This window comes from Phaseolus vulgaris, chromosome 2 (assembly GCF_000499845.2).
Source record: "Phaseolus vulgaris cultivar G19833 chromosome 2, P. vulgaris v2.0, whole genome shotgun sequence".
Taxonomy (NCBI): domain Eukaryota; kingdom Viridiplantae; phylum Streptophyta; class Magnoliopsida; order Fabales; family Fabaceae; genus Phaseolus; species Phaseolus vulgaris.
Genome location: NC_023758.2, coordinates 22,880,983 through 22,894,880, shown reverse-complemented (window position 1 = coordinate 22,894,880; position 13,898 = coordinate 22,880,983). Strand labels below are relative to the sequence as shown.

Below are 13,898 nucleotides of genomic sequence, written 5' to 3'. Positions count from 1 at the left end.
AAATTTTCAGTTATTTTAAATATATTATTTTTTTAAAATAACTTCCCTTGATTTTTGGTTGTAACATTCCATAATATTAAAGTAGTCATATTTGATTGTGAATTATAAAGATTTAATTAAGTTTTAAGTCTATCGTAAATTCACAACAAGAAACTCAATTCACAACAAGAAACTCATTCAATAGTAATTAACATTAGAGACCAAAAATAATTAGTCATACTAAAGAAATAATTAGTTGTTATAGGAACTAAATTAGAGACTATTTTAAAAACTAAAAAAACTTTTGGTTGCTAAATTAGTTTCTATTATTGTTAAATGGTTTCTAAATTGGTATCTAATTAGCTACTAAGGGTTTTGCTACCAAATTTAGAATCTAAATAATTGGTAGTTAAAACTATTTAACAATAATAGAAACTAATTTATAAACCAAATTTTTTTTTAGTATTTAAGATGATCTCTAATTTAGTCACTATAACAACTAATTATTTTTTGCTTTTAAAATTGGTTTCTATTTCATGATTTTCTTGTAGTGTAAATTATATCCTATTCTAGAACCTAACAAATTATTATGTCTAAAATGGTTTCCAAATTGGTATCTAAATTAGTTATCAAGATTTTAGCTACTAATATTTTAAATTATAAATTAGTCTCTAAAAGACTAATAAAGACTAATTTAGTATATAAAGTACTAAGAAGCTAAAACTTGGCTAGCTAATGGTTAGATACAAATTTAGAAACTATTTTATAATTTTTATTATTAATAATAGAAACCAGTTTAGATACTAAAAAAATTTTAGTTAATAAAATAGTCTCTAATCTAGTTAAATAGTAACTAATTATTTTGGTCTCTAAAATTAGTTTCTATTTAATGATTTTATTGTAGTGATTTAAATATTTTTAATTGATATTAAAAAATAGTATTCTATTAAATATTTAATTTCTTTTGTTTTACTCAAATATTCTTTCATTTGATTTTTTTATTATTAAGGAGGTAAAGTGATTCTTATTTATATTTCTTTTCTATCTTCTTAGTCAACTTATTCTTATTTTATTCAAAATAATGTCATTTCATCATATTTACACCAAAATATTAAAGGGCCGGGCAGTTAGAAAAAATAATCTTAAATAAACTTTAATAGACATTAAATTGAAAAATACTCAACTTTATAAAGTAGGTACAATTTAACTAAGTTTGTTGAAAAACATTCTAAATTTTTTTTCCCATGTAATTGCCAATTTGAGTGACTATTTCTACCCTTTAGAATTGAAAATAATTTGTTCAAAACTCTTATGTATTGAATGATATTTTAACATAATATTTTGTTTTTGATTAATGTTTTGTAAAAAAAAAAAAACTTAGTTTTGTAAAATAAATTGTGCTATTGTTCCTCAATAAATATGCATGTAGACTCATTTTTGCTGTTTGTATCATTGAAGTCTGAAGACTGAAAGTTCATGCACTTCAATTGAAACCTTCTCCACTCCTAAACACAAACCAGGTCCATTTAGGAGTGGAAAATGTCAGAGAGAATGACTATAGTTTCAGAGTGTTTCTTTGTTTTTCTCCTGCTTTGTTTATGTGGCTCCGTAGTTTGTGTCAAATACAATACTGGAGCAAGCATTGTGCCAGGCAAACTGAATGTTCATCTCGTTGCTCATTCCCATGACGATGTTGGCTGGCTCAAGACCGTTGATCAATACTATGTTGGGTCCAACAATAATATTCAGGTTAGAGTCACATAATTAATTATATGCATTATTTTTTGTTGAAACTATGTGTGCCTATGTTTTTTATGGTTAATTGTTTTCAGGGGGCATGTGTGGAGAATGTGCTGGATTCGGTGGTTATGTCTCTGCAGCGTGACCAAAACAGAAAGTTTGTATTTGCTGAAATGGTAAACTATTGGAGTTGGTGTCTACTATAATGTTTCAGTTCAGTTTTTGGAGATTTTGTTACTTTTTAATGACATAATTACATAACCTTGTAAAAATTATGCCAAAATCACAATCTATTAGATGGAACTCTTTTCTTATTGAATTGAAAGAATAATCTGAATTCCATGTTAATGGCAGGCATTTTTCAGTAGATGGTGGGTGGAACAAACTCCACAAATACAAGCGCAGGTGACAAAGCTTGTGAATGCTGGCCAGCTAGAATTTGTGTACGTTGATTGTGTGTTATGTGTGAAAGATATGATGTGTTACCTCTATTTGTTTATCTATCTGTTTGTGTAAAAAGTTGTATCAACTAAGAACACGTAACTGTGAGGAACTGAGGAGAATATAAATCTATCTGAGTCATTCAATTGCATATATTAAGTTGAGGTGAGTGAGTGTGATGTGTTACTGTGGTGTAGAAATGGTGGTTGGTGCATGCATGATGAAGCAGCTACTCACTACGTAGACATGATTGATCAAACCACTCTGGGTCACCGCTTCATCAAAAACCAATTCAATAAGGTTCCTCGTGCAGGGTGGCAGATTGATCCCTTTGGACACTCTGCTGTTCAAGCTTACTTGCTTGGTGCTGAGGTTCCCCTCTTCACTTTCTGTCACTTTATTTTCGCCAAAATAATTATACTGATCAATGCCAAGTACTGTCAATTCATAATTTTCTTTTTGTGAATTGATATCATAATAATTGTGGTTAACAAATAACACCAAATGATTGATATGCTTTCTATCCCTGCAGCTTGGTTTTGACTCTGTGCACTTCGCTAGGATCGATTATCAGGACAGAGATAAACGCAAAGTTGATAAAACTCTTGAAGTTGTGTGGCGTGGCTCCAAGACATTTGGCTCTTCATCCCAGGTTCGGTTGTGTCATGTATCTTCTTTTATTAACAAAATTACTTCAACTTTTTAATATACCTTTTGCATCTTCAACAGATTTTTGCCAACACTTTTCCTGTTCATTACGGTCCACCGAGAGGATTTCATTTTGAAGTCAATGATAACCTTGTTCCCGTACAGGTTCTTACATTTTACTACTAAAACCTGAACATTGCAAATGTTGTGCTGCATATTTATTTGGTTAAAGCACATTGCTTACTGTATGTTACAATTGACTGCAGGATGACCCCCTTCTATTTGATTACAATGTCGATCAGCGAGTCCAGGACTTCGTCGCTGCTGCTATTACACAAGTAGGCTATTTCACTACAGTATCTTTTGGAATTACACTCTGTAGTTTTTTTAGAAATAAAATAAAAGAAAAAGATTGCATGGTTTTAATTTGATTGCATCAATAATAGGCAAATGTGACAAGGACGAACCATATCATGTGGACAATGGGCGATGATTTCCAGTACCAATATGCAGAGAATTGGTTCAGGCAAATGGATAAACTAATTCACCATGTTAACAAGGTTTGTGTTTGTGAAGGATACTAAACAATCCCCTTCTGTTCATTGTTTTGTATCATGACTAGGACATAAATACACGTTTCTGTGTGTTTGATGTTGTCAGGATGGCAGAGTGAATGCTTTATATTCTACCCCATCCATTTACACGGATGCAAAAAATGCTGCAAATCAACAATGGCCACTGAAAATTGATGATTACTACCCGTATGGATCAACTTGTTTTGTTAATGAAGTAGCTTATACTCTGATATATGTTTATGCACAAACAAAAGATTGATTGTTGATGATTGATGATGATTTTTATCATAGGTATGCAGATGAACCTCATGCTTATTGGACAGGCTTTTACACCAGTCGCCCAGCCTTTAAGCGATATGTTAGGATCCTCAGTGGATACTATTTGGTATAATTAACATTTGCTTCACATTTTGTTTATTATATTTTCTGATCAAATGAAATAGGGTGGATTGAATAAATATCTTGTTTGCTTCTCTTCAACAATTCTAAGCAAACCTTAAACCTTGCTAAATGCTAATATTTATATATAGGCAGCACGCCAACTTGAATTTTTTGCCGGAAAGAAATCCACTACAAGCCACACTTTAGACCTTGGAGATGCTCTGGGCATTGCACAGCATCATGATGCTGTCTCTGGCACTGCCAAGCAACATACAACTGATGACTATGCAAAACGACTTGCGATTGGAGCCTCAAGGGTCAGGAGATTCAACTCTCTAATGTATTTGGTGTCCCATTTTGGTATTTTTATGTCAGTAAAATGTTATAAAATCAATGATTTCTTGTAGGTTGAGGATGTTGTTAGTTCCTCTTTGTATTGTCTTACTAGAACGAAATTAGGGGGTCAATGCACAACACCTACATCGGCATTTTCCCAGGTAATATTTACCAAATAAACTTAACATTCCTTCATGTCTCTATTCCTACTAGAATGCTTTAAACATTGGATTCAAATACCGTGGTTCACGTAATCTACAAAATCATATTAACATGTTAAACTAGGTTTTGGCACTGTGGGAGCTACTGATTTAATTTTAGAAAAGTTCTTTCCATTTTGCATCTTCTGTAAAAGCCTTGTCCTTGTTGATTATGAATTTTAATCTTTGTTCTCTTAATCCTTATAATTTTTTTACCTGTTTTTTTTTCATATTGTTTGATTTGACAGTGTCAATTACTCAACATCAGTTACTGTCCAGCAACAGAAGACAGTATTCCACAAGCGAATAGTTTGGTATGTTACCAAATTTTGTTTAGAACTTTTGGTTAATTTTTTACTAATCACGTACTAATGATTGCTGCTAGGTATTAGTGGTGTATAACACACTTGGATGGAATCGTACAGAGATTGTCAGAATTCCAGTGAGTATCTATTTATTTGCTTGCTTTGTGGCATCATAAAATAAGTCAAGTGAAATTTTACGTCATAACTAATTGGACTTTCTTCCAAGTTTAGCATTAATGCTTTTCTTAATCGTTTCGTTAAATTTTCTGTAATTCATCCAACTTATATCTGAAGGGTTTATCGTTTGCGTTAGGTTAATGATGCTAATCTTGTTGTCAAAGATTCATTGGGAAATAATGTTCAAACACAGTACATAGAAGTGGATAATGTTACAGCAAATTTGAGAGAAATCTACGTCAAAGCCTATCTTGGGGTGTCACCAAAACAAGCCCCCAAGTACTGGCTTGTGTTTCAGGCTTCGGTACCCCCACTTGGATGGAGTACGTATTTCATTTCTAAAATAGCAATGAGAGGTATTGTTAAGTTTTCCCCTTTTCCCCTCGTTCTCTAACTTCAAATTCTAATATCATGCTTAGAATGCTAACTGAATACACACTTGATTACCACAGTCGTAATTTTCTATTTTTCTTTTCATCTTTTCTCCAAAGTTTCCAAAAAAATTACTTTAATTTTGATTGAATACAATTTTTATATCAAGATTATGTAAAACCAAGTTTGCAAATGGTCATAGAAACACGCTAGAGGTTTAATATCATGGTACCAATTACCATCTCTCATTTATTAAACTTCAGCACTTTCATATTTCATATGCTTTACTTGTGTTTCAATTTAATTAGTTGAAAGCCGAAATGGATTTCTTTCACACCACACCACCAGTCAGAGAAACGACATCATTGAAGTAGGACCTGGAAATTTGAAATTGTCCTTTTCTGCAAAGTCTGGACAACTCATACGCATGCATAATTCCAGAACTGGAGTAAGTAATTTTGAAACCCCATTCACCCAGAAGATTAGTGATCCAAATAGTGTTAATTATCTGAATGTGTGTCTCTTCGTACATTCAGTTAATTAACATCATCGAGATATATTTTAAAGGGTGCAGATTTTTACCAAAGAATTTTCATTTATTTTCAAATACTTTTTCAGGTAGATGTACCAATTCAGCAAAGCTATCTCTGGTATAGTTCTTCGGTAAGTGTATGTCTGGTATATGATTTTGTATTTTAAGCACAACACTTGTTGTAGTAGAGAGTATGCTACAATATCAACTTTGTTATTCCTCCAGCTTTCTGGCGCATATATTTTTCAGCCCGATTCCCCTGCACATATTGTTTCAAAATCAGTAAGTTTCTACCTCCAACTGGTTAACTCAAATATTTAAATGTTTTAGTTATGGTAGTTTTTAAATTTCCCTATAAAATTATATGCATTGGGTCTTGATGTTTTAACTTTTGAGTTGAGTATGGTATTAAATTCACCTAGATCTTGGTTCATTGATAAATATTTCCTTTTTTTTTTTTTACCTTCTTTATATGTCTATTCACATTTTTTTATGATGACAAAAATATTACAGACATTTTTTCTCAGTATAAACACTTGGTTTCGTCAGAAAAGAATTACCGAATAAGAAGATAAAATAATTATTTTTAATGAAGTTATACTGAAATTTTGACACCAACTTGCTGTGTTTACAAGTTTTCCACAAGTTGACTTTTTTAAGTGGTAGAAAAATATTATCTTGAAAATTATAGTGTGGTTATCCGTATGTTGATTTGAGATGTAAACTGAAGTATTTGACTCGTTAAAGTATAGGTTCAACTGTCTAATTGACAAGAAAACAATGTTTTAATTAAACACCTAACTAGCAAAGAGTGTCAAACTAGTGTCGTGAAAATGTTAGTGTCGGAATCGGTCCGACACAATTACAATCTGAAAGAACGGACGTACTTCCTAGCAAAATATTGTGTCTCCACAGATGCATTTTGATTTATTTGATGCAATACAAGTGCCCATCAAGATAATCCGCGGACCATTAGTAGATGAGGTTCATCAGAATTTTAGTTCTTGGATTTACCAGGTTAGTGAAACTGATAGATTCTTAGTTGCTATATATGTACGGATTTCGTGACACAGTATCATGAGTGTTTTTTATTCCTGAGTTTAGTGGAGGTGAACTTAAAACCTATTTCTTGAGTTCGGTATTGAAAAAGAATTGGATTCTTGCAAGAGTTGCAGGAAGGCATGTAACGCTGTCTAGGATCTCGCTCGATGATCATTTTAATTTGTAGTTATTGTTGGAAAAAACGGGTAATTTTTCCACTAAAACAAAATCCTAACAGAGCTACCCGACAAATAATATTGAATAAATAAAGCAAAATAATAAAAGAGATAAAGAGGAAAAAAACACATCCAAAAATTGTTAACGGAGTTCGGCCTGTTTAGCCTAATCTCCGAGCACAGCAAAAACAACTCACTTTTATTATTATGAGAGAAGATATTACAAATTGGGATATCTAACAGTGAAGGAGGAGAGTTTAATTTATAACCCTCAAACCTCCTTCCCAAACAATGAACCCACCGATGTGGGACTTGGGATTAAGCCAAAATCAACAAATCTCCACCTTGGCTTAATTTCAAGTCCCACCTAAAACATATCTTCTCAAAACATAACAAAAACAAACTTTACGGTGCTTCAAATTTGCGCCTCCGGACGCCAACTTCAAATGTGCAAAATATTAACCAAGTCTAAACAATGTTCAAACTTGGCCCTTGTAACCACCTTGCCTTGTAGCGAACATCTTCTTTATTAGAAAATTCTTCTTTCTTTGCAAATACCCATTTGCACCCAATTGCCTTCTTACCTTTTGGTAATTGTGCCAACTTCCACGTCTTGTTCTTCTTCAAAGACTGCATCTCCTCTCCCATCGCACCCGCCCAATTACCACTCTCTGAACTCAGAATGGCTTCTGGGTAAGTGGATGGAATGTCATCAACAACTGGAAGTGCATAGGCAACCATATCCATGAAACGAGCAGGCTTCTGAATATCTCGTCTCTGTCTTCTAACTGCAATTGGCGCTGATTGTTGCTGAGATTCTTGGGTAGGAACCTCTTCCTCATCTGACTCTTCTTTTGCCATAGGAGAGTCACTTGTAGTATCTCGTGTTGGGATCACCACTGTCTGCTCAAACTCCACCTGCTTCCGAACACACTCCACCTGTTGTGGAGTACTATCAGCTCCTTCTGGATTTACCTTCTTTAACATGGCAGATTCATCAAAGGTAACATCTCTGCTGATAATCGTCTTCTTTGCCTCTAGACACCATAAACGGTATCCCTTCACTCCAGGACTAAAACCCATGAAAAGAGCTTTCTTTGCCCGTGGATCCAACTTTGATTCAATCACATGATAATGTGCAATAGAACCAAAAACATGCAAAGAATCATAATCAGTTGCAGGTTTTCCAGACCATACCTCTAACGGGGTTTTGCCATCTATAGCAAATGATGGCAAACGATTGACGAGATGTTGAGCGTATGTCACAGCCTCAGCCCAAAACTCTCTGCCTAACTCAGCATTAGACAACATACAACGAACTTTCTCCACAAGTATCTTGTTCATACGCTCTGACACCCCATTCTGCTGTGGTGTTTTTCTAACAGTGAAGTGCCGAACTATGCCACAATCTTGGCATACCTTCAGGAACGGATCACTCTTGTATTCTCCTCCATTGTCTGTTCGGAGAACCTTAATCTTCCTTCCTGTCTGGTTTTCAACTTCATCTTTCCACTTAAGGAAAATTTCAAGCACATCATTTTTGTTCTTCATAGTAAACACCCAAACTCTCTTGGAAAAATCATCCACAAAAGTGACAAAATAATGCCTACCTCCGATTGACGGAGTCTTGGCAGGTCCCCACACATCTGAATGCACATAATCCAGAATACCTTTGGTATTGTGAATTGCAGTGTCAAACTTCACTCTTCGTTGTTTTCCCAGAACACAATGCTCACAAAATTCAAGTTTGCAAGCCTTCGTACCTTTCAACAATCCCTGCTTGGTAAGAATTTGCAAGGATTTCTCTCCAGCATGTCCCAACCTCATATGCCACAACTTCGCTGCCTCAGCATCCTTCTTAGAGCTAGAAGTTGCTGCCGCTACTGTCCCCACCACTGTACTACCTTGATAGTAATACAAATTGTTCTTCATCACGCCTTTCAACATCACCAGTGCTCCTGAAGTTGCTTTAAGAATTCCATCTCGCATCGTCACGACTAGGCCTTTAGATTCTAAAGCCCCCAATGAGATGAGATTCTTCTTCAACTTTGGCACGTACCATACATCCCGCAAAATTCTGGTAGATCCATCATGATTCCGCAGCTTGATTGAACCTATCCCGACTGTCTTACATGGATTATCATTACCCATGTAAACAACTCCGCCATCGAGTTCTTGAAATTCAAAGAACCAATCCCGAATGGGACACATATGATAAGTACAACCTGAATCCAATATCCACTCATCTGGATACGATGATGTTGAAAGCGAGACAATTAAAGAGATATCTGATTCCACATCAGTTTTGCATTCTGCAACATTTGCATCTTGCGGAACCTTCTCTTTCTTCTGCAGTTTTGGACAGTCTTTCTTCCAGTGTCCTTTCTCATGACAGAAAGCACACTCATCTTTGGCAACAGCTCGACCTTTAGACTTAGACATCCCTCTTCTCTCCTTTGTTTGGCTTTGCTGACGACCTCTTGCCACCAATGCTTCTTCTGATATCGTTGATTTGGTTTTCATCTTATCTTGCTTTCTCAATTCATGACTATATAAAGCAGAACAAACAGCATCTAACGACACATTCTCCTTCCCGTGAAGGAGCGTAGTCTCCAAATGTTCAAATTCATCAGGAAGAGATGATAACAACATCAAAGCCAAATCCTCATCCTCAAACTTCACATCTAAATTCAACAGGTCTGATACTAATTGATTAAACATAGTGATGTGTGCATTCATAGTAGTACCTTGTTGGTAGTCAAATCGGAACAACCTTTTCTTCATCAGGAGCTTGTTCTTACCACTCTTCTTCAGAAACTTGTCCTCCAATGCCTTCCACAGTTTGTGTGCAGAAGTCTCGTTTTTTACAGCGTACTTCTGCTCTCTGGACAGGCAGGATCGAATAGTTCCGCATGCTAACCGGTTGATGATACTCCAGTCTTTCTCCTCTACCTCTTTTGGTTTCTCTCCTTCAATAACAATATCAAGACCCTGCTGAAAAAGAGAGTCCAAGACCTCTCCTTGCCACATGCCAAAATGTCCATTGTCATCAAATATTTCCACCGCCAATTTCAAAGTGGACACCGGCTCTGATACCACTTGTTGGGAAAAACGGGTAATTTTCCCACTAAAACAAAACCCTAACAGAGCTACCCGACAAATAATATTGAATAAATAAAGCGAAATAATAAAAGAGATAAAGAGGAAAAAAACACACCCGAAAATTGTTAACGGAGTTCGGCCTGTTTAGCCTAATATCCGAGCACAGCAAAAACAACTCACACTTTTATTATTATGAGAGAAGATATTACAAATTGAGATATATAACAGTGAAGGAGAAGAGTTTAATTTATAACCCTCAAACCTCCTTCCCAAACAATGAACCCACCGATGTGGGACTTGGGATTAAGCCAAAATCAACCGTTATCACTTTGCATTACATAGATTAGAATAACAGGAGTTTGAAATTCAAAAATAGGCACATAAAGAACATTGTAGTGGAGGAAATTTTTAAGCTAAAACTCACCCCTTTATAATGGGTACTCTCTTTAATTACCAACATCGTTTTGTTTAATGCACGAGTAACTTACTGGTTTATTGTTTGTTTCGTGTAGATTACTAGGGTTTACAAAGACAAAGAGCATGCTGAGATTGAATACACTGTAAGTCGCATCATCTAGCCTTGTGACAGATAACTTATTTTGAAGTTGTACCTACTAAATAAGTACCGAGGCTGTTAATTGGACTATTGGTTGTGAAGTTGTAAAAAGAAATATAACATAAAGATGTTCTGACACTTTTGAAGATTGGTCCAATTCCTATGGGGTTTGGCGTTGGGAAAGACGTAATCACACAATTGACAACCAATATGCTGACAAACAAAGAGTTTTATACTGATTCTAATGGAAGAGATTTTTTGAAACGGGTAAGTCTCTTCAAATTTTCTTATATTGCAGTATTCCAGAGATAAAAAAAAATGAAGAAGTGACTTAAATAAAAATTATGCAGGTACGAGATTATAGGGAAGATTGGCCCCTTAAAGTTACAGAGCCAGTAGCAGGCAACTACTATCCAGTAAACTTCTTGGATCAATTAATTTCTTCGAGAGTTTCAGTTTCTGTTGCTAATAACCAATATCCAATATCCAATATCCAATTGAAGCAAAGAAGAACAATTAACTTCTACTTTTCTAACTTATTTTTCTCCCATTCAGCTCAATCTTGGAATTTATATTAAGGATAATAAATCTGAATTATCAATCTTAGTTGATCGGGCCACTGGAGGAGGCAGTATAAAAGATGGTCAGGTGGAACTTATGCTTCATAGGTACAAAACTACACTACGTGATATTTTTACATTGTATACAAAGTACTAATTGCTGATTTTTACTACTCCAGGAGAATGCAGTCTGATGATGGCAGAGGAGTAGGCGAAGGTCTTAATGAACAAGTGTGCCAAAATAATAAATGTCAAGGACTAAGAGTATGACACCAATGCTTCAAATTAGTTTATGTTCAAGCGCATGTTAAATAATTGATTGAATGAAAACTTAGTTTTATGCTCCCGTTTTCTGCATATACATGTATGCATGCTGATCAAAACTGCAGAAAAATTGAGTGAAAATAAATATAAATCATTTTTTAAACTTTAGAATCTGACATCTTGTATAGTCCAAAAAGGGGCTTGTGCTTCAATTTCCAGTACAAGAACTTGTGTTTTTGAGTGCTTGTTGGATAAAAAACTATATCTCCTAGTTGAAGGGAAAATGATATCTAATTCTAGGGAAGCCATAATCAAACTTACAATGCTCTCCACATATAGTGTCTATCAAATTATATCCCCTTGTAATATCTTGTTCTTTGAATTAGGTAAGAGGAAATTATCATGTGGCCATCCACAACCTTACAGCTGGTTCACGGTGGCGCCGGACAACTGGCCAGGAAATTTATTCACCATTATTATTGGCGTTTTCACAAGAGGTATGACTTAATGGTAGCTGCTTCATGGATTAATTATCCACATATTACATATTCTGAAAATATTTATTGATCAGAAAATGGGAAATTGGAAGGCCTCTCATGTGACCAAAGGAACTCTCATTGACCCTAATTACAGCTTACCTCCTAATGTAGCTCTGATAACTCTCGAGGTACACTAGCAGAACTACTTGCTCGAGCACACTTGACTCTACTCTGTCATTCTTTCTCTCTAACTTAGGTAGTTTTGCAGGAGCTGGATAATAGAATGGTGCTTCTCCGTTTGGCACATCTATATGAGGTATAATAATAATTTAATCAATTACAAATATCATTATCCTCTTCACATTTTGTTTTGTACATACTCTCCTCTTAAGAAAATAATGCATGAACACCAATGTGATAAGAAAGAAGTATAAGTAAAAATAATAATTATAATAATAAATGGATAATATCAATTAGCCGGTATATATTGTGCAAATATCTATATATCATTATTCATAGTATGTGAAATCTATTCATCAATTTCTTGTTTTGAATGTGATTAGTCTGGTGAAGATGTTCAGCTTTCAACTTTAACCAAAGTTGAATTGAAGAAACTGTTTATCACAAAAACGGTACATAAGGCTACACTAAATAAATATACATTTCCATTTTGATAAAGTTTTTGCATGTGAAGCTCAAAACTTCTTTAGAAAATCATTGTTTAGATATTTTTTGAAGCTACTGTGATGTGTGGAATAATTGCTGCTTGGTGGTTTATAATGCAGATAAAGCAGTTGACTGAGGTTAGTTTATCAGCTAATCAAGAGAGGTCAAAAATGAAGAAGAAAACATGGAAGGTTGAAGGGGACAAGGGACAAGAATCAAAAGCAGTTAGGGGTGGCCCTGTCAGCCAAATCAGTCTTCTAGTTGAGCTTGGTCCAATGGAAATTCGCACTTTCCTACTGGAATTCTAAAAATCAAACCGCTCAAAATGAAAATTTTATCATAAAACATGTTTCTCTGCTCATTGCAATCTTCCGTATTTTATGGTAGAATCGTGTGAGAAAATTAATTATGAAAATTAAACTACCTTTTAATATGAATCGCATCGCCTTACACAAATAATTCAAACAAAATAATACGAGTCCGGACTTACTCTGACTAAACTCAATCTGAGTCTGGGCCAACTTAACGCAATGTGTGTCCAAGTCGCATTAACTTGACCTGGGCATGGGTCGACTAGACTTAACCTAAGTCTGAGTTAACTCGACTTAATTTAGTTCCAGGATGAATTGACTTTACCTTATCCTGGACTGACTCGACTCAATTTGTGTCAGAACCTACTCGACTCAACTTAAGTTTGATCCAATACTACCTTACTTGGGTCTGACTCGACTTGCCATTTTATAATTTGAAACAATTGAGACACACCTTAATTTTTGCATTTTAAAAATAAAAAAATTATCCAATCCAAATCTAGTTAACTGGGTTTAATTTAAAATCCAAAAATATGAATATGAATTTGAGATAAATCCATTTAAATGGACTCAAAATAATATAAATTTGAATAATTATGGATTAAATTTTACAAATTTAAATTTTTTTCCACTATTAAGATTTAAAATTCAAAAATATAAATTAAATCCCTTTAAATAAATTTAAATAATTATAAATTAAATTTTACAATTTAAATTTTTTTCCCACCTTACTCGATTACTACAACCAACTTGCATTGCCCAAACAAACACAACAAGGAACTTTTTTTTCCTCACGTTCAAAACAAACGGTCTACTTGTGTATGATTTGTTTTCTCCATTTGCTTTTAATAGAGTTAATAAAGTTTTGTTATTGAGTTCGGACGTATATAATGAATCACCTTTTTTTTTTCAACTTCAATTGATTTTAATTCAAGTTAAAATCAAACACTATTATTTCCGCCGGATCCAACTAAACATCAATTCTAATTATACATTGCTTCTACTTTTCTTTTTTGTCTTGGAACAATGGTTCAACGTTGGTTCTAATTTGATGTGA

The 13,898-nt window shown here is 34.4% G+C and overlaps 1 protein-coding gene across 1 annotated transcript; it reads left to right on the top strand.

Annotated features, from left to right (window-relative positions):
- Nucleotides 1–1,518: 1,518 nt before the first annotated feature.
- On the top strand, nucleotides 1,519–12,847 carry LOC137810950 (alpha-mannosidase-like). The gene is made up of 29 exons (XM_068612465.1): nucleotides 1,519–1,728; nucleotides 1,812–1,895; nucleotides 2,074–2,162; nucleotides 2,358–2,532; nucleotides 2,693–2,812; nucleotides 2,890–2,973; nucleotides 3,075–3,146; nucleotides 3,255–3,368; nucleotides 3,469–3,569; nucleotides 3,675–3,768; nucleotides 3,914–4,081; nucleotides 4,172–4,261; nucleotides 4,549–4,614; nucleotides 4,686–4,742; nucleotides 4,919–5,148; nucleotides 5,470–5,602; nucleotides 5,773–5,832; nucleotides 5,912–5,972; nucleotides 6,633–6,703; nucleotides 10,518–10,565; nucleotides 10,709–10,828; nucleotides 10,912–10,977; nucleotides 11,117–11,229; nucleotides 11,301–11,385; nucleotides 11,772–11,882; nucleotides 11,957–12,052; nucleotides 12,133–12,180; nucleotides 12,428–12,496; nucleotides 12,650–12,847. The coding sequence occupies exons 1-29, from the start codon at nucleotides 1,519–1,521 to the stop codon at nucleotides 12,836–12,838; spliced, it is 3,024 nt and encodes a 1,007-aa protein (XP_068468566.1). The 3' UTR covers nucleotides 12,839–12,847.
- Nucleotides 12,848–13,898: the final 1,051 nt, after the last annotated feature.

Excerpts from the sequence above, each read along its gene's own strand:
- LOC137810950 (XM_068612465.1), top strand. The coding sequence starts at position 1,519 with ATGTCAGAGAGAATGACTATAGTTTCAGAGTGTTTCTTTGTTTTTCTC. Across the intron at positions 3,769-3,913 it reads TCCTCAGTGGATACTATTTG|GCAGCACGCCAACTTGAATT; the intron begins GTATAATTAACA and ends ATTTATATATAG. Across the intron at positions 5,973-6,632 it reads TATTGTTTCAAAATCAGTAA|TGCCCATCAAGATAATCCGC; the intron begins GTTTCTACCTCC and ends ATGCAATACAAG.